At 43.9% G+C, this 21,698-nt stretch overlaps 11 protein-coding genes across 11 annotated transcripts; 6 read left to right on the top strand and 5 right to left on the bottom strand.

The window, feature by feature from the left end:
- Positions 1 to 1,069: 1,069 nt before the first annotated feature.
- On the bottom strand, positions 1,070 to 3,650 carry BYT42DRAFT_242987 (putative VAC8-vacuolar membrane protein required for the cytoplasm-to-vacuole targeting). The gene is made up of 11 exons (XM_051562679.1): positions 3,518 to 3,650; positions 3,370 to 3,453; positions 3,149 to 3,271; positions 2,975 to 3,088; positions 2,795 to 2,917; positions 2,586 to 2,708; positions 2,393 to 2,515; positions 2,192 to 2,320; positions 1,636 to 2,133; positions 1,415 to 1,561; positions 1,070 to 1,335 (listed from the first exon to the last, which is right to left on the bottom strand). The coding sequence occupies exons 1-11, from the start codon at positions 3,555 to 3,557 to the stop codon at positions 1,127 to 1,129; spliced, it is 1,713 nt and encodes a 570-aa protein (XP_051426487.1). The 5' UTR covers positions 3,558 to 3,650; the 3' UTR covers positions 1,070 to 1,126.
- A 668-nt stretch (positions 3,651 to 4,318) lies between these two features.
- Positions 4,319 to 5,469, bottom strand: BYT42DRAFT_560860 (40S ribosomal protein S13). Its single transcript, XM_051567288.1, has 3 exons — positions 5,426 to 5,469; positions 4,928 to 5,337; positions 4,319 to 4,717 (listed from the first exon to the last, which is right to left on the bottom strand). Exons 1-3 carry the CDS (start codon positions 5,435 to 5,437, stop codon positions 4,684 to 4,686), a joined length of 456 nt encoding a protein of 151 aa, XP_051426486.1. The 5' UTR covers positions 5,438 to 5,469; the 3' UTR covers positions 4,319 to 4,683.
- Positions 5,470 to 5,893: 424 nt separating this feature from the next.
- BYT42DRAFT_611690 (uncharacterized protein) lies at positions 5,894 to 6,777 on the top strand (the record flags this gene model as incomplete). The annotated part of the gene is made up of 3 exons (XM_051571541.1): positions 5,894 to 6,080; positions 6,142 to 6,206; positions 6,268 to 6,777. 3 exons carry the CDS (start codon positions 5,894 to 5,896, stop codon positions 6,775 to 6,777), a joined length of 762 nt encoding a protein of 253 aa, XP_051426485.1.
- Positions 6,778 to 6,877: 100 nt separating this feature from the next.
- BYT42DRAFT_611689 (Pre-rRNA-processing protein TSR2-domain-containing protein) lies at positions 6,878 to 7,648 on the bottom strand (the record flags this gene model as incomplete). The annotated part of the gene is made up of 4 exons (XM_051571540.1): positions 6,878 to 6,976; positions 7,047 to 7,220; positions 7,281 to 7,378; positions 7,459 to 7,648. 4 exons carry the CDS (start codon positions 7,646 to 7,648, stop codon positions 6,878 to 6,880), a joined length of 561 nt encoding a protein of 186 aa, XP_051426484.1.
- A 771-nt stretch (positions 7,649 to 8,419) lies between these two features.
- BYT42DRAFT_560853 (replication factor A protein 3) lies at positions 8,420 to 9,181 on the top strand. Its single transcript, XM_051567287.1, has 4 exons — positions 8,420 to 8,561; positions 8,637 to 8,702; positions 8,770 to 8,869; positions 8,925 to 9,181. The coding sequence occupies exons 1-4, from the start codon at positions 8,475 to 8,477 to the stop codon at positions 8,993 to 8,995; spliced, it is 324 nt and encodes a 107-aa protein (XP_051426483.1). The 5' UTR covers positions 8,420 to 8,474; the 3' UTR covers positions 8,996 to 9,181.
- Positions 9,182 to 9,766: 585 nt separating this feature from the next.
- On the top strand, positions 9,767 to 10,928 carry BYT42DRAFT_492468 (kinase-like domain-containing protein; the record flags this gene model as incomplete). Its single annotated transcript, XM_051564151.1, has 2 exons — positions 9,767 to 10,207; positions 10,305 to 10,928. 2 exons carry the CDS (start codon positions 9,767 to 9,769, stop codon positions 10,926 to 10,928), a joined length of 1,065 nt encoding a protein of 354 aa, XP_051426482.1.
- A 33-nt stretch (positions 10,929 to 10,961) lies between these two features.
- Positions 10,962 to 14,625, bottom strand: BYT42DRAFT_560845 (kinase-like domain-containing protein). The gene is made up of 12 exons (XM_051567286.1): positions 14,152 to 14,625; positions 13,971 to 14,094; positions 13,833 to 13,895; positions 13,713 to 13,774; positions 13,439 to 13,655; positions 13,309 to 13,363; positions 13,127 to 13,249; positions 13,037 to 13,068; positions 12,375 to 12,985; positions 11,511 to 12,309; positions 11,270 to 11,361; positions 10,962 to 11,188 (listed from the first exon to the last, which is right to left on the bottom strand). Exons 1-12 carry the CDS (start codon positions 14,589 to 14,591, stop codon positions 11,095 to 11,097), a joined length of 2,712 nt encoding a protein of 903 aa, XP_051426481.1. The 5' UTR covers positions 14,592 to 14,625; the 3' UTR covers positions 10,962 to 11,094.
- Positions 14,626 to 14,692: 67 nt separating this feature from the next.
- BYT42DRAFT_242789 (ClpP/crotonase-like domain-containing protein) lies at positions 14,693 to 16,199 on the top strand. Its single transcript, XM_051562678.1, has 2 exons — positions 14,693 to 15,408; positions 15,476 to 16,199. Exons 1-2 carry the CDS (start codon positions 15,132 to 15,134, stop codon positions 16,036 to 16,038), a joined length of 840 nt encoding a protein of 279 aa, XP_051426480.1. The 5' UTR covers positions 14,693 to 15,131; the 3' UTR covers positions 16,039 to 16,199.
- A 3-nt stretch (positions 16,200 to 16,202) lies between these two features.
- On the top strand, positions 16,203 to 17,599 carry BYT42DRAFT_560841 (thioredoxin-like protein). The gene is made up of 4 exons (XM_051567285.1): positions 16,203 to 16,391; positions 16,452 to 16,880; positions 17,000 to 17,226; positions 17,325 to 17,599. The coding sequence occupies exons 1-4, from the start codon at positions 16,263 to 16,265 to the stop codon at positions 17,407 to 17,409; spliced, it is 870 nt and encodes a 289-aa protein (XP_051426479.1). The 5' UTR covers positions 16,203 to 16,262; the 3' UTR covers positions 17,410 to 17,599.
- A 192-nt stretch (positions 17,600 to 17,791) lies between these two features.
- Positions 17,792 to 19,194, top strand: BYT42DRAFT_560838 (pyrroline-5-carboxylate reductase dimerization-domain-containing protein). Its single transcript, XM_051567284.1, has 2 exons — positions 17,792 to 18,533; positions 18,639 to 19,194. The coding sequence occupies exons 1-2, from the start codon at positions 17,831 to 17,833 to the stop codon at positions 18,899 to 18,901; spliced, it is 966 nt and encodes a 321-aa protein (XP_051426478.1). The 5' UTR covers positions 17,792 to 17,830; the 3' UTR covers positions 18,902 to 19,194.
- Positions 19,195 to 19,766: 572 nt separating this feature from the next.
- Positions 19,767 to 21,257, bottom strand: BYT42DRAFT_560836 (ribosomal protein S5 domain 2-type protein). Its single transcript, XM_051567283.1, has 6 exons — positions 20,973 to 21,257; positions 20,822 to 20,900; positions 20,639 to 20,747; positions 20,357 to 20,572; positions 20,120 to 20,269; positions 19,767 to 20,049 (listed from the first exon to the last, which is right to left on the bottom strand). Exons 1-6 carry the CDS (start codon positions 21,103 to 21,105, stop codon positions 19,957 to 19,959), a joined length of 780 nt encoding a protein of 259 aa, XP_051426477.1. The 5' UTR covers positions 21,106 to 21,257; the 3' UTR covers positions 19,767 to 19,956.
- Positions 21,258 to 21,698: the final 441 nt, after the last annotated feature.

Genomic DNA, 21,698 nt, shown 5'->3' with positions numbered 1-21,698 from the left:
TATAAAAGAAAATAAATGAAAAAGCTTTGCTTAGAAGAGATACAGCAGGATAGACCTCTTTGTTATATTTGTACATGATTCTTTTGAGCGCCAGCCCAAACACTACCTCAAACCCATATTCCTATTCAGTAGCTGTTGGTCCCACCTTCCATTCGCTGTATAGCCGTTTGTAAACCTGATGCTTTATGCTTACAACGCAAGCATTGCGCCCAAAATTATGTCAGCGCGATGAGGACGATCATCAAAAGCTGTTTTCAAGGCGTCGGCGACACTTCTATTGATTGATGCCGCTGACGCCGTTTCTCATGCTCGTCCTGTTTGTGGATCCACTGTTTTGAGGAAAGAATGGCCTTCTCAGTGTGACGTTAACCGAGCTTATAGTTGCGACAGGCAGAACACATGAATAAAGAGGCCGGTTTTTGGACAAGAGGAGTTACTGGACATCTTTACTGAATAGAGTAATCGTTCGATACAGGCGTTCTGAAGATTGCCATTCTCATGAGAGGCGCGTTTTGCAATCGTTACCAAGCCAAAAGGAAGCAAGAGGAATTCCGGATTATTGACCGGACGACGGCCTTCTCTTGAGAAGCCTGACTGATGACAATTTGCAATTTCAAGTCGGACTGACTGACGGAGAACCGCAGATTTCGATCCGATGGCTTACTCAATAGGGCGTACCATTCTTTTTGTATTACATTGTCACTTTTTTTTATTGGATGCAAGTAAACTTTGTTTCTTTCAAGCGGAATGAAAACTTGCTAAAAAATTGGGAAATCGGATAACAGAAAAGAAAGTAGAGGAATAGAGCCCAGGAATGGAACAAGAAGACGCGTCAGGTGAGGGAAAATGGAGGCAAAAGCAACAGAAATCAACAAAATGGATAGGAAAAGGAAAGCGTGAAAGAGAGGCACAAATAGACAAAGGCAGAAAGAGGGAGAGAGATAGAGAGAGACAGAAAGAGAGAGAGGGAGAGAAAGTTACGAAAGAAGCAATAACGAAAGGGTTTAAATGAACAAGCAAGGATATAACAGAGTACAAGTAAGGAAGATGGATCAAATGGTTAGTTCAAAGGGACCCCGATGTGTGTTTTCCTATTCCTGTTTTTTCTTTTTTCTCCTCTAGTGTCTTATCGTTGCTCTTGTTGATTGCCAGACTCTTGGAGGGCCGTCACCACTCTCTTGGCGAGACTAAAGATGTCACCATCCATATCGTCCGATCCGTCTTCTCGTTCATCTTCCTTTGCCTTTGACTTGTACCCATCCGAAGCGTTGGCGATACGCGTCACGGCATCGACAATGTCTTGCGACTGCGAAATTAACGATACCAATCTTTGATCTTGAAACCACGTAAACAAAATGCCAAAAATGTCAGTGGCCTGTATCACCTCGGTTCAATAAGAATTTCTGAATCTTACCATTGCCTTCTAAAAATTGTTCAATGGTCCAGATACCGATGTGTTGAAATGCGATATCTTGAGCTTCATCTAAGAACTGGGTCAAGAAACCGTGGAGGCCACCAGCAGGGGAATCCCAAATTTTTATAAATGGTCCGTAATTTTTGACTACCATGGATTCATCCCATCATGTCAGAAAACGTGAACTACTTTTTGGACGTGTTTTTTTTTCTTAAGCATACCTTTTGAGCTTAAATTACCAATGGCCGCGGCTGAATTACCCTGGACTTCCATGTTCTGACTGGACGTCAGCGGAATCAGTACTTCTAGTACATCCATGCCCACCAGACGTTGCTTTAATTCATCACTTAAAGCCAGCACCGCTATTGCTGCCGTCATCTCGGTTTGCACACTCGCAGGCACTTGGTTGATCAGCGACTTGATCCGTTCCACCGCCCCGGCTTCCACAATTGCTCGCTTATTTCGTTCGGAGCTTGCGGCCAGGTTTCGTAACGTCGAGATGGCATGGCATTGAATTTCTTCGTTGTCGTCATAAGAGAGCAGATCAATCAAGGGACCCACGAACCCTTCATCAATAATGGGCGATTCATTAGCAGGATGGATGGATATATTACGAATGCATGCGACGGAGGAAAGGATGAGAGGATGGAATGCGGATTTAAGAAGATGTAACAGCGGCGGAAGACCTTTGCAACGCACAATTTCAAGTTGATATTTTTCTACAGAAAATCATTGTCCCGTCAGCATCAGCATCAGAATTGCCAAAAACAAGCGTACCGTCCGATGCAAGGTTGCGTAATGCAAGCGCGGCTTGACATTGGACCTTCAAACTCTTGGTGTCCATAAGAGCGATCAGGTATTGCACCAGTCTTGAATCGGTCCGTGCGAGCTTTCTCCGATTACCGCCTAAAAATCAAAAATGATTTTTGCATGAATACGACCTGTTCAGCACTTTTCAAACAGAATCGGAGCTCTTACTATCGACGGCAATATTGCTGAGCGCTGTAGTACAGTAGTACTGTACATCAGCATCGGGGGAACTGAGGAGGCTGATGAGCACAGGAATCGCTCCGGCGTTGACCAATTGTTGCCGATTTTCCTCTAACGGTTCAAATGATGGATGAGTCTTTTTTCTTTCCCGCTAACATTGATTTATTCGAAATGTACGTACGTGTATGTGTCATGTTCAAGAGAGCACCTGTGGCGTTGCGTTGTACTCGCTGATCTTTGGAACGGGCTAAATCCACCAATAGACGTAGAGCATCCGATTTGGCAATTTTGGCCTTGTTCTCGTCTAAACAATCACCGCGCGCGTTAGGGAAAAAATGTCCTTGTTCTTCCTCGTTTGAGTGAATTAGATAATGAGCACTGCTTTCATACCGTGAGTAGCAAGATTGGTAATGCATCCAACCGCGTTACATTGGACTTCTACGTTCGGGCTTCCCATTTGACGAATCAACTGGTCCAGACCGCCAAGTTTCACAATTAGTAACTTGTTTTCAGCTACGAATAGGAGAGTTAGAAAAAGCCAAAATGCCTAAAGAATCAAGCGCTGCTTACTGTTGACGGCCAAATTGCCCAACGCTGCACTGGCTGCTCGTTGTACTTCGATATCGTGTGACTGTAACAGGAAAAGGATCGGGTCCAGCGTGTCTCGGCCGACTTGACGAACATCTGGTAGACTGAATGGTGAGTTTTTGACTTGCAAGCAATGCGGGTAATGTTCCTACGCACCTTTTTCGGTGATTTCTGCAAATGCCAAGGCGGCCGATCGCTGCAGATCGACGTTATCAGAGTAAGCTAATGTGGAAAGGGCTCGCAAGGGTTCGCCGTCAAAAAAGTTTGTATGGTTCCGGTCTGGAGGTCGAGTGCAGAAATAGACAAAAAGAAAAAAAGAAAAAACCAATGCGGATCATTAGCGCATGTCGACAAGATGGCGTAGAATCGGCACTTACTCTCAAGAAATTGAAGTAATTCGGCAATAGCTTCGCGTTCATTTTCCTGTAAAAGTGGCTCGTACAGTCCAGTACGATTGCGTTCTAAAAAGATGGGGATTTTCTTCAATACGAAACGCGCTGTGAACATGGTCCATCATCCACCTACTTCCGAAGCAATCTTGACAACAGCTGGAAATATTTCCCATTGAAAAAACCAAATATGACAAGATTGCGCAATTAGACTGGAAAAAAAAAGAAGAGAAACGACTTGATAGGATAAAGGAGACAAAGAAGGTCTGAGAGATAGAAAACTCCAGCCATAAATCAGGCGTGACGTCGTTGCCACGTGCTCAAATTTTCCTTTTCGCATTTGAAAGCCATGCTTCTTGAGTTTCTCTGTTTCGGTAGGGCATCTATCTCTTAAAGCTTACATATATATTATGTACTCTAGATGGTATACCAATCAGCTACCAGCTCTTGAGCTCTTCTAAATCGTATAATAAAATACTCCGTAGACAAGTTAACCCTCCCTCGTTTTGTTCATTTATTACACGCTTCATAGTTGATTGTGTGGCGCACCGTCCCCAAAATCTTTCGAGAATACAAAGCATACAAAAATAGTAGGGGACGGATAGTTTCCACTTCTATAAGAAAATATAGCTTGGCGACCACAATAACAAAATACACAAGCCGATAGTTCTCTTTAAGGATTTTGGCCACAATGAAGCTTTCGCATATTTCTATTTTAGTCTAGAACTTCGTTTAGAAAAAGTCATAAAAACGCGACACATAGTTGAAGTCATCACAATTGATAATCAAATGAACAATGGCATATGGACTTTCACCAAGCAACAGCAGATCACTGTATTACTAACGTCAACAATTCTGACATGATACATGTTCTTCAATGTTATCATGCATATCTCACATAAAATAGAAATCTTTTTAGGCCAAAACCAGAATGAAATGAGAGGTGAATTGTCTTTTTTTTATTTATTGTAACATGAATAGTTCATAACAAATAATGATGAATGGTATTGATTGATCCCTCAGTCAGTGTGAATACATAAACTCACATGGTGTGTTTTCAAGTAAAGTTTTTGAAAAAAGCTGTCATCATTGGGATCGACCATCATACATTATCAAAGGAACATCACATACAAAAGCAAACCTGAACAACAGCATAAAAACGGCACTAACCAATCGTGTTTTTTATTAACAACTATTGGGGCCATTGAACTTTCTTTTTCGACAATGTATCTACTATTCCTAATGCAAGGAAAAAGATATGGAACACCAGCGCCGAAGCGTCGTTGAGACCGCAGACCGGATTTAAGCAACCATAGCAGAAGCAGTGGCAGATTCACTATAAAAAGGAAAATCATGGGTCAAGGTAGACAATTACCGAGCAAAAACGTAGCGTTTTTACCCTTGACATAATGTCCAATATAGCAAAGATTCAAAAGTGTCCTTTCCCCTCTCCCAGCCCACCTCACTTTTTTTTCACATCCCCGCGCTTTTCTCCCCGAAGCCAAACGCTCATCGCGTTAGCCAATCAATCAATCAAAAAGGATACTATTTCCAGTTGGGAGGCAACTGGCCGGAGGTCTTGTAGTAACGAGCAAGACGGTGGATACGAGATTCGATCAAAATCAAGCGGTACTTGGAATCCTTGTCCTTGCGGTTGCGCTCCAAGTGCTTACGGATGGAGACAGCCTTCTTGATCAAGTGGTACAAATCCTCGGGGACCTCGGGAGCGAGACCGTTGGACTTGAGGATACGGAGGATCTTGTTACCAGTGACGCTGCGAACCTGGGGGATACCGTGGGAGTCACGGAGAATGACACCAATCTGAGCAGGGGACATACCCTTCTTGGCACTCTTGCAGATGATATCGACAACCTCTTCGGTGGTGGTCTTGACCCACGAAGGGGGAGTGCGGCGGTAGGGGAGGGCACTACCAGAGATACCCTTACCAGGAGTGTGCTATAGTAACATTGGTTTATAGAAAGTCAATAAAAAGCCCATAATGGCGTGTGCCAACAAAAACAGCCGAAGCAAAAACGACACATACCATGCGACCCATGTTTGCTAATTGAGAAAGTTGAAGGGAAAAAGAGAGAGAACAGCACGTTGTTTGCTTGCCCCAAAATTTTTATTGCACCGCGAAAAAAAATTTTCTACTGTGGCCGCTCCAACGAGTCACACAACGGATGTCGAAATTGGACAAGCCACCTTCACAGGCTCAGATCCAACACCACATTGTTGGCATACACCAACAATAACAGCACCTAAATGATATAAATGGATTACATAAAAAGGTTTAGTATGTTTGATTGGTTTTTGGTGGTGGTAAATAAAAAAGGTATTCCAGATCGAAAGCATTGTACACTTTTGATGTGAACGAAGCTCCTCTTTTCGAAGAACAGTCCTCGAGAAAAAAAAAAAAAAAAAAAAAAAAAGAGTGCCCCGCAACTGAGGGACAGATCATTTCAACGCCGCTGAGTTCTTTTTCCTTCCCTTTTTCCTTGTTGGTTCAACGATGGCGGATTCACAACCTATTATTACTTACTGCATCGAATACGCAGAGACGCAACTGTCCAAATGTGCCGACTGTCAAAAGGTGATTCCTCGAAACTCGCTTCGTGTCGGCCAAGTGTTTCGTAAGAACAAATCAGAAAAGAAGCGCAATGCAAAGCACACATGGTGGCATTTCAAGTGCTGGGAAGGTACATACTTTTATCATTGAGCGACCTGAATGGACATTATTGATAATCGTCTCTTGATTAGTGCCTGAACTGGTGACAAAGATACCAATTGAATATTTCAGAGGCTATCCCTCCATCCAAGAAAAAGTAAGGTCTTTTTCTGCAGCCAATTGATCGCTTATGCTGACGAAAAATACTTGGGTCATAGGATCAAAAACGTGTGCAAAGAGTGATCAAGGCCGGTAAAGGAACGTCATGGATGAAGCTGACTGCAAAGAACAAGGAAGCGGAAAAGGCAGCGGAACAAGCCGAGGAAGGAGCTGAGCCAGCGGATCAGAATGAGCAAAAGAAGAAGAAGAAATCCAAGGCTAAGGATGAAGAGATCAAAGATGTGGATATGACGGACGCGTTAACGGGTGTACAGACATCCAAGAAACCCGAAACCGAACAGAAGGAAACTGCGAAAAAGGAGAAAGCGCCTGCGAAATCCCCAAAGTCAAAGGTGGTAAAAGCAACCAGCGAGAAGAAGGAATTGAAACCCAAAACAAACGAGAAGAACAAAGTAACCAAAAAGACGTCCAAAGTCCAAAAGGAAACCGCCCCCGTCAAGAACATCACATTACCTCAAGCCGATCAACTGGAACTTCAAAACATTGCGTCTGAAATTCAAGCAAGTTTGAAGAATGAGGCCAAGAACAAGAAGAAGAAATCGGCATAAACCATGTTTTTTTTTATCTATTCATTTATTATACAGATCTTGTCGTTTTGTAAACCAAATCATTGATTCCATCTAACAGTTAACATCATGTCCTCTCAATCTATTTCTTGCGGCGCACCGTAATAAATCCATCTTCATCCACTTCATCCTCCTCTGGTTGTGCACGTTCAGAGGATCCAGTATCCACGTCCATGCCATCCTGTAAAAAGTAAATAGTGTCAACACTTTTCACATCATCAAACGACACTGTCGCCCAAATTTTAATGTACCTCTTCATGGTCATCCTCCTCGCCATCCGTGTCTTCAGAATCGCTGCCATCCTGCTGCTGCACACAGCTGGCTGCCACTTGACTGCGGGATTGACATTTTTCTCTCAGTCGTTCGACTTCGGTAAAGTTACCGTGAATACATTGATTATAAATCTCAACCAAATGTTTAGCCACCTAGATACATCGCCATTAGTATATACAATAGAATAAACTGCTTCTATACAAAAATCATACCAAATAGGCCGAGTCGTCCTCCAAAATTGTCAGAAATTCGTCCGTCATGATTTGCGAAAGAATGTCTTCAATATCAACGATATCAAGCTTTTTGCCGTCTGTTATTCAAAAAGCATGTTATTTTACAACGACTCCCATTCTCGTATAGGTACTCTATATCGAAAGATCAAACACTTACTCTTGCCAAAGTAGTCTACAATGACATCGATCATCCAATCTCGTTTCTCGGCGGAATCAACACCACCCCAATCCTGCTCGACAGCAAGCCTTAATGCAGTCCATGACTCGATAATGTATTTAACACCTTCTTCAAAGGCGGCTTTGTTGGCTTGCGGATTGCTAGCTGTACTCGCTGCTGCTGTTGCCATGATCTACTTTGTATAATGGAATATAGTGCAGTTGAAATGTCGAGACCACTTTTTATTTGGCGGTGGTCAAAAGCGAGCTGAAGGATGCTGATTGGTGGACACTAAGCCATCAAGCAATCTCCCCCTCCCCCGCGCCCCAGCTCTTTTTGATTTTCGCGACAAAAACATAGTTCTTTTTCTATCAATGGAAAATAAAATCCTGTAAAATGTCAAAGCTCACATAAGACGTTTTACTAGCAAGTTATACCACGAAAATTTGGTTACAAGAGGTTCTCATAACAGCTATTGAAAGGCTGATACATTATCATATGTTACTGAATTCTTAATCAGACGCCAAAACTACTTTTTTATATTTAGTGGCTAACGTATGATTTTAAGCGGTGTGATATTTAGTGTTTGCATCAAAGAACATTGAAGGGAAGAAGGTAACCTTTTTTCGATCTATGATATACGTCTGATCAAAACTTTTCGTTGATCGTTTAATATCCGTGCCCAAGCGCTTTTCATAGATGTTGCTTGAATAGAAATTAGAGATATAAGGTTTTCTTTTGACATACAATAAGACCTATGTAACAATCCACCTGAGAGGTAAATGCTTGATTTTCTGCTCATATTAAAAAATCGATCTGATGCAAAATGGCCAAACCCAGAAAGAGAGAAATAGCCTGTGACAGGTGAAGTGTGTGTGTGTGACTTGAACTGACGGTTCCCGACGATCGCGCGGATTACGCGTTCAAGCTGCGCAAAATTTCTCGCGACCGATTTTTCGTACGCGCCGCTTTCTCTACATTTCACCCTCATTCACCTTTTTTCCACCTTGTAAATAATGGACAAACCTACACCTCGCATCAACTCACAACTTCGTGAAAACTACGTCGGACAAACCGTCCGAGTAGTTGGCAAAGTATTATCAGTAAGTTCATATGCGCCCGACTAAACCCCACTAGCACAGTTCAGGTAATGACCCACGTTCTTCTTCCCATCACAGTTCTCTGGCGACACCGCCGTCTTGGAAGCAACTGACGGTGGTCAAATTCTCGTCAAAGTCAACGGCGTAAGTACACTTGTTCAATGCATGTGACTGACGATAATTACTCATCTTTGACTAATTCCGTTTACAGCAAAGCCAATGGGGATCGGATTATATGGAAGTCATTGGACGAGTAGAATCTGACTTTAGCTTGATGGAATTCAAATCGGCCAACATGGGAAATTCACTTGGTAAGTTCCACTTTCCGGAAAACGACATAATTGATATTGATACAGTTTGATGTAGATATGAAGTTGGCGGATAAAGTAGTGCAATACGGACAAAAGTGCCCTGAACTGTTTGATTTAAAGGCGTAGTTTGTGGATTTATGCCGGGAGACAACTGAATTTGATCGGAAGGGAGATTGCCAAAAACAGTAAATAAGAGGGTTGGATCAACCAAATAAACTCAAGTTCCATTTCATCGTTCTTTTCACTTGCCCCCCCAACGAACGCACTATTTCCTGTCCTTTCTTTTCCCTGTCTTTCTAACTTTTTTTTTTTCTCTTGCAGTTGATTTTTTGTTTTTTTTTTACTAGCTTTCTTCTCGTATTGGTCTTTTTGATTTAGTATTAGGGGGATTGTATCTTTGTTGAGTAGTATGAGTTCTTGTGCTTCCAGCTCTTCCGGTGTCGATCATTCGTCAAGGTAATAATCAACGATCTGATTCTGCTGCGCATGTATCTTTGTTGTACTCATGCTGACGATGTATCAAGTCAAGTTACCAATCCAACCATTACGCTGTCTCCTCCGCCTACAGTCTACCAAAAAGGGTCTCGTCGAAAGCGCAGTTTTCGAGCATTATTTACAAAAGACGATGGATCGGTCGTCTCTTCTATTCTGAGCAAGCTGACTCACTCTCGACCCTCTTTGCCTTCATCCGAGACGCCCACCGTAGATGTAGCAGCGGTGGCAGGTTCTTTAGCAGCAGTTTTGGCGGTCAGTCAGGAACCCATCATCACCGACGTCGCCTCTTCCCAACAACTTCATCCTGACACTGCGTACAATGTATCGGCCATTTCGTCTCAATCAAGTGTTTGCTCAGCTTCACCAACCGCTAGCAGTGGCCGATCGGGTGTTTTCCAAGAGATGAAGCGAGCCGTATCACAGTATCAACATGGCCAACGACGCCTTAATGATAACGATCGACCTCGTATTCGAAGCCTCCATCGTGCTCCCTTGGAAGATTCTATCACGGATCGTGCTCAACCGTCTTTGCTTCACGAAAAATATAAAGGCCATCGCAAAGGCAAAGTCATCGGTCACGGAGCCACCGCAGTGATTCGATTAACCGAACTTCCTGCTCGGCCTGCATTGTTAACAGCTGATCTAACCACAGAACACCGCCCAAAAACAGTGATCGCCGTCAAAGCATTCCGCAAACGGGATCATGACGAGTCCGAGAGGCAATACCGCAAGCGGTTGACCAACGAGTTCTGTATCAGCAAAACCCTGCGTCACGATCACGTTGTGGAAATGTTTGATCTCATGAAAGATAGTAAAGGACGGTGGTGTATTGCTATGGAATATGTAATGTATTGTTGCTTTTTTCTGTGCTGACTATTCATGATGGGTATTTTGACTGACTAGATGCCTGCTTTTTTTTTTTGAATCACTAAATACCTAGTGTTCCGGAGGAGACGTTTTCTCAATCCTGCAAAAATTTGATCTGAATGATGGGGAGATTGATTGCCTTTTCAAGCAATTGCTGCTGGGTCTTCATCATATGCATCGATGCGGCGTCGCTCATCGTGATATTAAACCGGAGAACCTGGTGATGACGGCAACCGGCGTTTTGAAAATCACGGATTTCGGAGTGGCTGATGTGGTGCAATCGTGCTTTGATGACACTGAGCGAGAATCGTACGGACGATGCGGTTCGGAGCCTTACTGGTCACCCGAACTGTTTGCGGAAAATCAAGGCTACGATGGTCGAGCTTTGGATATATGGAGTGCCGCTGTCACTTGGCATTGCTTATTGTACCGTCAGATTCCATTTGTGAAGGCCTCCATGGAAGATCCAAAATATGTCAATTTTCTCGACGAACGACCGGCTCGCACATGGCTGCCTCTCAGCAAATGCACGGATCAAGAAAAAGACTGCTTATATCAGATGTTTGAACCCGATCCTCAACTGCGCTGGACGAGCAGTCAATGTCTTTACTCAGAGTATGTAGAAAATATCCAAATCTGCCGGCATGGCCTTACACCGGACGGAGCATCCCACAGACATCATATTGCAGCAGTCTAGACTGAGCAGCGCTAGTATTCTTTTTGTTTTTCCCATTTTTATTTGTACAAGCACACTGATATAGTCCGTAAACAATGGGGACAATAATAGAACAGATCATCGTCCTCTTTAATATCAATCGTGTGATAAAGTAATAGAACAGAACAGCAGTATAATCAATGTTCACCTAGGCAACGCAGACACTGCCCTGGATTAAAGCCAACATGACGACCCACCCAACATGAAGACCCACCAAAAACAAGCTATGCGATGTCCTTTCACTAGACCATATAAAAAGGGTTACAGTATCAAGAACATGGTTTAGGTTGGGAGCGTTGGATGTTTTTGGTTTTGATTCTTACCTCCAAAAATCCAGAACAGCCATTATGGTTACAGGATACAGAATTGCCGGCGAAGGTGCGTAAGGATAGCATGGATACATGCATGTGCCGATCTAAAAACAAACATTCATGCAGAATCGGTATGATGATTTCAGTGATTTTCCCCGCCTCCAAACTGCTTTCCTCTCATCACCCCCGAAAACTCTTTCCCCTGCTGCCCAATACCCTGATTTGATTTTTTTTCTTCCAAATCCAATCTTACCTTCAATACAGCTGTTACGGTCTTTAATGCTTTTAACAGCTGTGGATCGGCGGTGGTATACCACCAACGTCTCTCCCTTGAAGTGGCGGCGGGATGAGGGGCCAACAGCAAAGGCACCTCTTCTTCCGCTGTGTCCATTTTCTCGCTTGTCACATTGACGGACTCCGGTGATGCAACCAAAGGCTTTTCTTGTTCCTCCCCTGCGGCTGTTTTTGACGCTCGTTTCCTTCGTTTGCGAACCTCGTTTTTGGTCTTGGCATCTTTACTGGAGCCCTCACCTTTGCGTCGTTTCGATGATGTTCTGCTGTCATTGCTTTCACTGCTTCTATCCGTATCCGAGTTGGTGTCCATGGCGTCGTCTGATTTTGACATCTCGGTATCTACGGTATCGCTGAAATCGCCAATAGGTTTCAATTTGCTGCTAGTGGCTGCAAAATTTGATTCTGCAGACGGTGTATCGTTATCCCTCATTGGCGATTGTAAGGAGCCTCGCGATGGCCCATTACCGTTGTACAACACAAAGGGTGAACTGCTGCGGGGTGACCCTTTGCTAAACCATTTTGGCGACATGGGGTTGTAGTTATCCAGAGCCGGTTGCATGTGTCGTATCTTTGACAAAATTTCGGCACAAGAAGGTCGCTTATTGGGATCGAGTGACAGCAGCATTCGAATCAATATCTTGAGCTCTTGTGGTATATCCGAGGAAATTTTCTGCCTTTGCATGGATTCAAGTATGGAGGGATCCAATTCTTTTTCTCGACCATTGTAAATGTCAAATCTCGACTTTGGAAACTTCACCCTTTTTTTTACAGTTCCATTATCAGTCGTTCAGATTGAACATATCAACAGATGAATCACACTTACTCTCGAAAAGCCAGGATTTCCTCTCGTAAGATGTCCACATCATCAATATGTTCGTATGGCAAGCGCGAATAACATAAATAGTACAACACCATGCCCAGCGACCACATATCGGCTTTCGCCGAATATTCCGATTTGTTTCGTCCTTCAGGGTTCAGCATGACGTGCTCCGGGGCCATGAATTCAAGCGTTCCGGTCGCACCTGTGCGATCGCTGTCCATGGTCTCTTCAAGATCCTCGCATTCACCAAAATCTGAAATCAGCACGTGCGGCGCGCCATAACGTCCTCGAGGATGATTTTCCCATTTTAACAATAAATTCGGCGGCTTCAGGTCGCGATGCACGATATTTTGCTCATGCAGATGACCCAACCCTTCCACGATATCGAGGAAGAGAGACCAAATTTCCGGTAAGCTCAATAATCTTTTTTGGGTATGGATCGGCAGCTGTGCTTGGGTTTCCCGCTCGTAATCCTCTTGCTCTTGAAGTTGACGCTTGATACGTTCTCTTTTCCGTTGTTTGGCTGTCTTGGGCTCTTCCTTCGCTTGGGGGTTCGCCTCGGAGCTCACCTCGGGTTCGAGGTACTCTTCGAGATTCCCACCATTGGCACATTCCTAATATTAAAAATCAGCAAAAGCTGAGGCAAGCACAGAGTTTCTGCTTACCATTAAAATAAATAAGCATGGTACCTCGGGACCTGTGAATTGGGTTAATATTATGGGATCAAAAAGACAGATCAAGACCAATACGATTACCAAAAGGTGTGAGTCGATCATTCTCAAGCCAAGAATGCTTGTAGCTCACAATATTTGGATGCCGCAGTCGTTCGAGTAAATGCACCTCGCGTAACATCTTGACCAGCCAAGGATGATTATTTCCTGTGAGAACACTGGATGAGATATCGGTTCGTATAATGATCGGTTATTTTAATCTTTACCAATGGCCACTTTTTTTACAGCATAGACACCCAATTTGACACCGTCAAGCTCATGCTAAAAAATAAAAGGGGACTCGCAATCAATCCATAGCCCCAGATGTCCAATGAAATCATTGCGGCATCCACGTACCTCACATAAATACACACTTCCACGGAAACCACGACCTAACTTTTTCTTTTCCACAAAGAAGCGTCTGTAGTAACCCTGATTGAAAGCTTCCGCCTTGAGATGCATGGTAGCTGCAGTTGAAGGCGCCGGGCGACTAGATTCACCTCTGGTTGGCGGCAGCGGCGAATCGTGTTCCGTCTCAGTTTCCGATTCCTTGGGTGTCTCTTCAGCTGGAGTACTGCGGCGCTAAATTAGACACATATTTTCCATGGATATCTTTTTCGTCCCGATTTACCTTGATGGTAGTGATGCTAATAAACGAAAGTAATTTCGATCCATAAAGGTAGGCTCATTGATCTTTTTTTTCAGCCGAGTGAGTGCGGTGCTATTCATAACAACGTCTTGAAATACCTACATTATCTGTGGTTGAGGGCGACGTAAAGGGTCGATGGCATAAAGGGCATTCGTCCGTTTGCATCTGAGAGAGTCATCATACAACGGGTTGGACTTAAACGAATCTATGCATGCATCCTAAAGAAAAACTCACACTTACCGGCAGAGGCGGACTACCGTTCGCCGACAGGCGTCGATGAAAGGATCCCGGCGAAGCCTGCTGAACGGTCACCATCTTGTTTTCAGCGTTGTAGAGCACTATTTGACCGCTCACATCGTTGCGACTAAAAAACGATATATGAGAGATGGAAATGCGGGCCACGTCGCATTATTCTACTTACGAAATCACGGTCCACTCGCGGTAAGGCACCAGCTCAAAGCTACGCCCCGAGGAAGTGGTATCTTCAATAGCCAAATAGGAGGTTGGCGCCGGTCTTGCATCGTGTTCGCCGGCGGATTGCGACCGATGTCTTGTCATTCCCGGCAATCGTGCGGGGGTTTCGTCGGGGGAACGAAGAAAACCACGTATATAAGGTCGGTCAACGACGAAATGCTTGGGACTGGAAGGCGATGGGATATAGTCGGACGGTGAATAGGGTAATGGTAAAGGCACTCGGGTAATGAAATGGCTGTCTTGGGTTGGATCGGCATTATTCAGCATAAGGGCCATGGCATGACTGACTTCCGGGTCACTCGCACGTCGATAGCCAGTGGTCGAATGCTTGGATGGTTTTTTCTTTGTCGAGCGGCTTTTCTTCACGCCAGAATGACCATAGCTCATGTCGGGGAATGGTCGAAAACGAAACAAAAATCAGCGACTCTTGATACTGCATGCTTTTTTGCATGATTACATTTTTGCAGCACCCAATCCATATTAAAACTCCGCAATGGCCTGGGGGCCTCGAATCCCCTCTTCATTCAGCATTCTGTCTTTTCCTTTTGTCAGTTGGATATAACTTGTATAAACAGACATCCAAATTCACAAACACTACGCGCTTATTTACACATAGATTTTAGAAAATATGAACACTTTATAAAGTGGCGGGAAATGGTGACTATGTCAGAACACTAACGGTATGAGCCTAGGAAGAAAGAGTAGAAAAATGTTGCGATGTCGCACTGTTTCCCAACAGTTTTGGGGGTTAAAGTTGATCGTCGTCCATATCAAGCTTCGAGATCCCATATATCAAGAGTAAACAGGGGCCTAATTATTTGGTGACTATTTTACAATGGCAATGACGATTTTGGGGCACGTAGCACAAGCTTGCATATGATAATTTGGCATAACTAGGGTTGTGACCTTAGTCATTGGTAGTTCAGCATGGCCACTTGCAATCCTGTCTTTTCTGAAACAGATTCGCTGGAAATCACCGGTCAAAAGCTTCTTCAACTGGGTGAAGGAGAGGTCCAGTTGACAAAGCACTATGTACCTGGGATAGCTCTCATTGTGCTTCACCACCCCAAACGCCACAATGCTCTGTCGGGTAGGATGATGGCGCAATTGAACGACATTGTAAAACAACTGGAGCAAGATCAGGGGGATCTGGTGGCTGTTATTATGACGGGCAGTGCAGGCAAATCATTTTGTGCAGGTTTAGGTAAGTTGGCACAATGGATAGGAAACGGTGGATTGGATGTCAGCTTACAGTGCGAAAATTCCCCCAGATCTGAACTTTGCTCGCGAATATCTTCAAGATTTAGCAGCAGCGAAAGCTATGAATAAATTTATGCATAGTGTGCTTTCTCGATTTGCACGTCTTCCACTGATTACCGTGGCCTCGGTGGCCGGTCCTGCTTTAGGTGGCGGCACCGAGCTTCTTACTGCATTTGACTTTATTTGCATGCACTCTCAAAGTTACATCCGGTTTGTTCAAACGCGCATGGGGGTCACTTCGCCTTGGGGTGGAGCCCGTCGGCTGATGAAGCAGATTGGTCGGAAAGAAGCGTTGCGAGTCATGGCCAGTGCTCCGGTGCTGTATGCTCAGGAAGCAAAAGAGATTGGCTTGATTGACGTTATTATCCCAGTGGAACTCTCCAGCAACCGTTATGAAACTTGCCTTGCCGCTTGTGTGGAATTCTTAAAACCATTTGTCACGGATGACCACGGTGCGAGAGTGGCTCCTGATGCGGTGCGCGGCATGAAGCGGCTATTGACTGCCGCAGATTCGGAAGAACAGATAGAGCAGGACATGCTGATCTTTTCCCAAAGCAACCAATCTAAACTCTGAATCAGCAATCCTGTTGCCCCATGGATGATGGTAAAAAAGTAGCTAATCTTTGTATTTTTGTTTTCATGCCATTTGTATGAAATTTCACTTTGAAAATGCCAAAAAAAAAAAGTGGTTTAAGATACCGACGGGTTGCCAAATAAAGAATTCTGGCATTAAGCTTTTTTTTTTTCTTGCTGCCCCTGTTTTCTTGACACGCTTGGATTGATACGAACTTGTTGCTAATGGAGGACGCGCTTTTGGCTCAATTGCAGAATGCCCACCTTCATGACGACGATGATCTTCGTCACGAGTCAGAAACGGGCTCTGAAGCATCAGACAATGACCAAGATGAAGACATTTACAAAGACGATGTACCGATCGATGCTCATTGTCAAACATAACACGTTGACTTATAAAACCGTTTTATATAGGATAATGATAGTATACCCTTCAATGCACAGCATGGTGGTCGACAGACAGGGCCCAAAGGAGTTATTGCGGATCAAAAATACCACGAACAACTGCAAAGAGATGCCCAGCTGCGTTCGCAAGCTCGACATAATGCTCGCATATTAGCCAAGGCACCGACGACAACGACATATCGTGAAGACGAAGCGGCTAAAGATGAACTGGTTTTGGAAGCGAAAGCAGAAGAGAGTGACGGTGATCTGGAGGATGAGGCGGCTTTGCAGCGGTTTCGCCAACAAAGGTTAGCGGAACTCCGGAATATGAATAATCACGCCGTACGACAGCAGCATCGAGTGTTTGGAACGGTCCAAGACATTACGGCCGAAGAATATGCGTCAGTGATTGACAAGGAATGGAAAACGGTTCCAATTATAATTCATTTGTATGATGAGGTAACATGGCCCAACCTTTTTGCCAACGCTTAAAAACATTCGGGTTAGTCTTGATACTAAATAAGGGAGCGCATTTTCATGCCCTCCCCCTTTTTTTCTTTCCAATCCTTTTTATTTAGTCCATTCGTGAATGTAGAACATTGGATGACTATTTCGTGGGACTCGCTTATAAATACGCATTGGCCAAATTTGTACGGGTCTCGGCAACCGACCTGGAATTCGACCTGGTAGGATCACCGGCCATTCTGGCTTACCGTGGCGGGATTTTGGTCGCGAACCTGGTGCGTTTGATTGATGAAGTTGGGCCACAGTTCATTGTCGATGCAGTGGAAGATGTTCTGTTACGGTACGTCATACCATGCAAGATCTTATGTCATCGGACTTTTCTGGTTGCCCCCCCCCCCTTTATTTTAATCTTTTATGTTTAATCTAATCGATCTATAGGAGTGGGGCCTTGTCAGAGGACGATCTGTATGATTTACCTGTTCGTACCAGATCGGACACTGAAGACGACGAAGAGGATGGATGATGATTTGAATTCCAGCATCAACCGACCATCCGACTCTCGATGGATCATACGGATGGACATGTTCGATTCATTTTTTTAGGATTCTTCAATAAATATTATGTACCTAATTGACAAAAATGGCACCGTTGGGAAACGTGAAAAGATGTGGGTCCTTGCCATTAAGAAAAGCGTATGTCGTCATGGCCAGGCCCAAGCATGAGAAACGTCTAAGCTTTGGGACGAATACTAACCATTTTCGGTAAGTGTCGGGGCATGATTATCAGCTGTATCGGTCTTTGGATTTGTGACCGCGGTTCCTTGTCTTATCTCTTTTTTGTGCCAACAATTTTTTTTTTTAAATCACCCACAAATTTTGGCAGTTGGCCCGGAACCCTTACTTTTCTGCATATAAATAAAAACAAAAATCACATTGTGGTAAAAAATGTCTCTCTATAAATACGCTCAAACTCAAGTGCAACGCCTTCAAACCATCTCTTCACATCTTACCCCTTCTTTCTCCACAAGTACGAAATCTACCATGGTCTCAGCATCCACTCAACCCTCATCAGCACGTCCCATCATATCTTTCATTGGCGGTGGTAACATGGCCGAAGCTATTCTCGGAGGATTGCAAGCCAGTGGTCATCCTGGTTCTCGTCTGAGGTATTCCGAGCCGTTGGACGAACGTCGCAAGTATATGCAAACAAAGTATCCCGAACTGGTGGGCAGTGCAGACAATGAAGCCGTCGTGGAGGGAGCCGATGTTGTCATCCTAGCTGTCAAACCTCAAGTGCTGCGTAATGTGATCAGCAGTCTTGCTCCTTCCTTCCTCAAGAATCCGTCCATGTTGCTAATCTCCATTGCTGCCGGGATCTCGACCAAAGATATGCTGCGATGGCTCAACACAGATCAAGCCGTTTCGATTGTGCGATGTATGCCCAACACACCGGCTCTTGTGGGAGAAGGTGCCGTAGGATTGTATGCAACTCAAGCCGTCAGTCAGGAACAGCGAAGTACCACCGAAGCCATTATGCGTGCGGTGGCCAAACAGGTATCGTGGGTGGAGTCGGAAGCATCCATTGACACTGTCACGGGTATCAGTGGCAGCGGCCCTGCTTACTTCTTCTTGATTATGGAGGCAATGCGTAAGTATCAATTAAGATGGGATTGAATGCAAAAACAAAATGAAAATGGGAATTTCATGACTCACCATGACTCTCTTTTTTTTTTGGCGGGATTATCCGAAATAGAAAACGCTGGTGTTGCAGCTGGTCTGACGCCGGAGGATGCCAAAGCATTGACGCTTCAGACATGCTTGGGTGCGGCTCGTATGGCTCAAACATCTGAAGATGATCTCGCCACTCTCCGTCGTAAAGTGACTTCGCCCAAAGGTACCACAGAAGCGGCCATCAAATCGCTCGAAAGTAACGGCATTCGCAAAACTATGGAAGAAGCGGTTTTTGCCGCTGAGAATCGTGCCCGTGAATTGGCCGAAGAGTTGGGCCAAAACTAGACACATCGATTGTCTTGTTTTTCTTGTCTTCTCATATTTCTGTATCCTCTCTTTCTCCCCTTATTCTTCGCCATCTCATTTTACTTCATGATTTGTATATTTTTTATTTGCTTCTTATACTCCGAAAATATAATAATTCACGCATATCTTCGCAACAAGTAATAAGGGGGGAATCTGATGAGGTTGATGAACACAAACTTTTTACCTTAAAAAATTCTGTGTCTTTATTTGGTTACTGGCCAAACATTAAAAAAAAAAAAACCTGAAAAATGCTTTTGGCATGATCAACGTCAGAAATCACACAAGATCTTATCTCCATCCCTATTCTGCCAAATTTAGAAGGACCATTCTACTGGTTCCTGGGACGCCAGAGGGTACCTGTCACCAACATCTAAGAATGGAATTTCCCGCGATAGCCCATTGGTTGCACAAGGGACGGATGTTGACACGGAGCTTAATCGTTGTAGAAACAACTGCTTGCTACTTTTCTCCATCAAAAGTAAAAAGGGATATCAACGATAGTCAGTGTGAACCAATAGGAATAACCCGGTGCTTCTGAGCATCAATTTTCTTATCAAATATTGAAGCAGAGAAGGCAAAGAACAAATAAGGATGCAGATATTCCTAAATCTCAACCAATAACCAACCTTCATTTTCACGAAAGGGCGCATGAAATCCACACAATGAATCAAGACGACACGGTCACTACAGGTTCGGTTAGAAAGGGAAAAACGCATGTGAATAGAAAGTCAATGATATCGATAGCTAAACAATGGTCAGAATAACTTCATCATAGAAAATGATGAGGTTTTTCATCTCTGCGAAAATATAAAGGGATATGCTTATTCCAATGAATCATTGGGGCAATAAAAGCATTTGTTTCCCAAGATTTCAATTCCATTTAGAAAACCAAAAAAAAAAAAAAAGGTGTGAAAAGAAGAAAGAGAGGTAATTTTTTACAGAACATGCTGTGCAATACAGATGAGATTGAATGCTTGGATAAATATCGCCATAAACGCGAAAGTAGAAACAGATCGTGTTGCTCTAATCCACGATTATGCGGCAACACCGGTTTCCAACGATTGTAATAGTGCAGAAGACATCACAGAATAAATTTTTGAACCACCGTCGATGCATTGTTCAATAGCCTAACGAACATCATAATATCCTTCAGCACACGGACACAACAAATAAAGCTTTCCATCCCGCCCTACTTACCTGACTCGTAATGGCACTGTCCGATTGTCCCGTTTGTAAAATGTGAGTGACTTCATTCAGCGAAGGCATGTAGGATAACACAATCGAACCATCCTTTTGCTGCTCTTCTTTATCCGTAGCGTCCATCAAGATTTGATTTTTCATGTAAATCTACAAAACTCTGTTCAGCCTCTCTTTATCCTTTTCCCGATTGGATGGTATTTCCTATCGTTTCTGTTGAGAAAGCGAAATACGTACCGCTGAGCAGGCAGTGACTTGATCCAACATTTCAATACCAGCGTCGGCTAACGCCACACTTGAAGCAATAATGGCAGCTGCAATACACGAACTCGTACCGTCATTCTCGAGAACATTGATGTAGATATCAATAGCCGATTTGGGCAACAGTTCCAAGCGAACCGCAGGTGCAAGTGCTTGCTCAAGGATATGCGAATACTCCTTCTCTTGTGTGTCCTATGAATGCAAGTTGAGTGAGCTTCGCTCTGGATCCCTATTCCGATAGATCCCGATGCTGCTTACGCGAATGTGCCCGCGACGTTTTGTGCAAGAGAATGTGGAAAATCGGAATTCGCAGTTTAACGTGCCGTTACGAGAAAATGCGGCTTTTTTCAATTGACGAGGACCGTATCTAGTATGGTTCATCGGGACATTCCAATGTTGGTCAAAAGGCTAGTCAGAAACAAGTGAACATTTAAAGCTTACACTGCGCACACCACTTTGGTGTTCCCAACTTCAATGTATGCTGAACCGTTGGACTGCGTTACGAGTCCTGTTTTCAAAACTGCGAATGGAAAAGAAAAGCAGGGTAAGTTTTCTTATTAATCCAATGTCCCGTTATTATTTTCTGTCTTACATAACGGTCGGATGGCGTCCATGCTGCGCTGATCATGGCGTTTGTTGTTACTGTCAAGTAGAGGTGCAGTTTCTTGTGCCTTTAATAATGGGGCCACACTGACTTCAGGTCCAGTCACACGTTTACGATCCATATTGACACGGGGTATTATACGAGTTGAAAGAGTTCACTGGGCAAAATCGACACGGCTTTCTTTTTGCGCCACACAAAATTTCCAAAGAAGCAGTCATGGCCATCAATGGCTGCATTGATCGCTTCGACTCTCTTGTCTTTTTTTATCTCTCCCTCTCTCTCAAATTTCACTCCTCAGCAATAGCTCAATATTAAAATTACAATCATATGCTATCTTCTTTCTTTAATTCAAAGCAAAGAAGGATAAGCGTACAACGCGGCTTAGCGCCTGACAATTTATCTACGCCGTCAAGGGGAGCTGCACTGTTAATGGCACGTTAAACGGATTTGGAGCTCTCCCATGTATTATATTACTCAAAAGCAATGATGTTTTGATTTCTAATCTGTCAGCCTCACTGTATCATTTCTTCTACATATATCACTTTGTTGGGAAGACATGCTACGTGCATCTGACTTGTTGGTCACGGTAATACTTTATCAAAAATAATCAAAGGCGGCGTGTCGCATGTATGTAAATACGTTAAAGAGTATTTCAGCCTCTTGTAAATGTTTGCAAGTGTTGTCCCGTAAGCATCTGTGAAGTCTTATTTCTCA

The sequence above is a fragment of the Radiomyces spectabilis genome (genome assembly GCF_025331425.1).
Source record: "Radiomyces spectabilis strain NRRL 2753 chromosome Unknown BYT42scaffold_3, whole genome shotgun sequence".
NCBI lineage: Eukaryota > Fungi > Mucoromycota > Mucoromycetes > Mucorales > Radiomycetaceae > Radiomyces > Radiomyces spectabilis.
The sequence above is the reverse complement of the archived record's forward strand: the minus strand, read 5'-3'. Positions and strand labels throughout refer to the sequence as shown.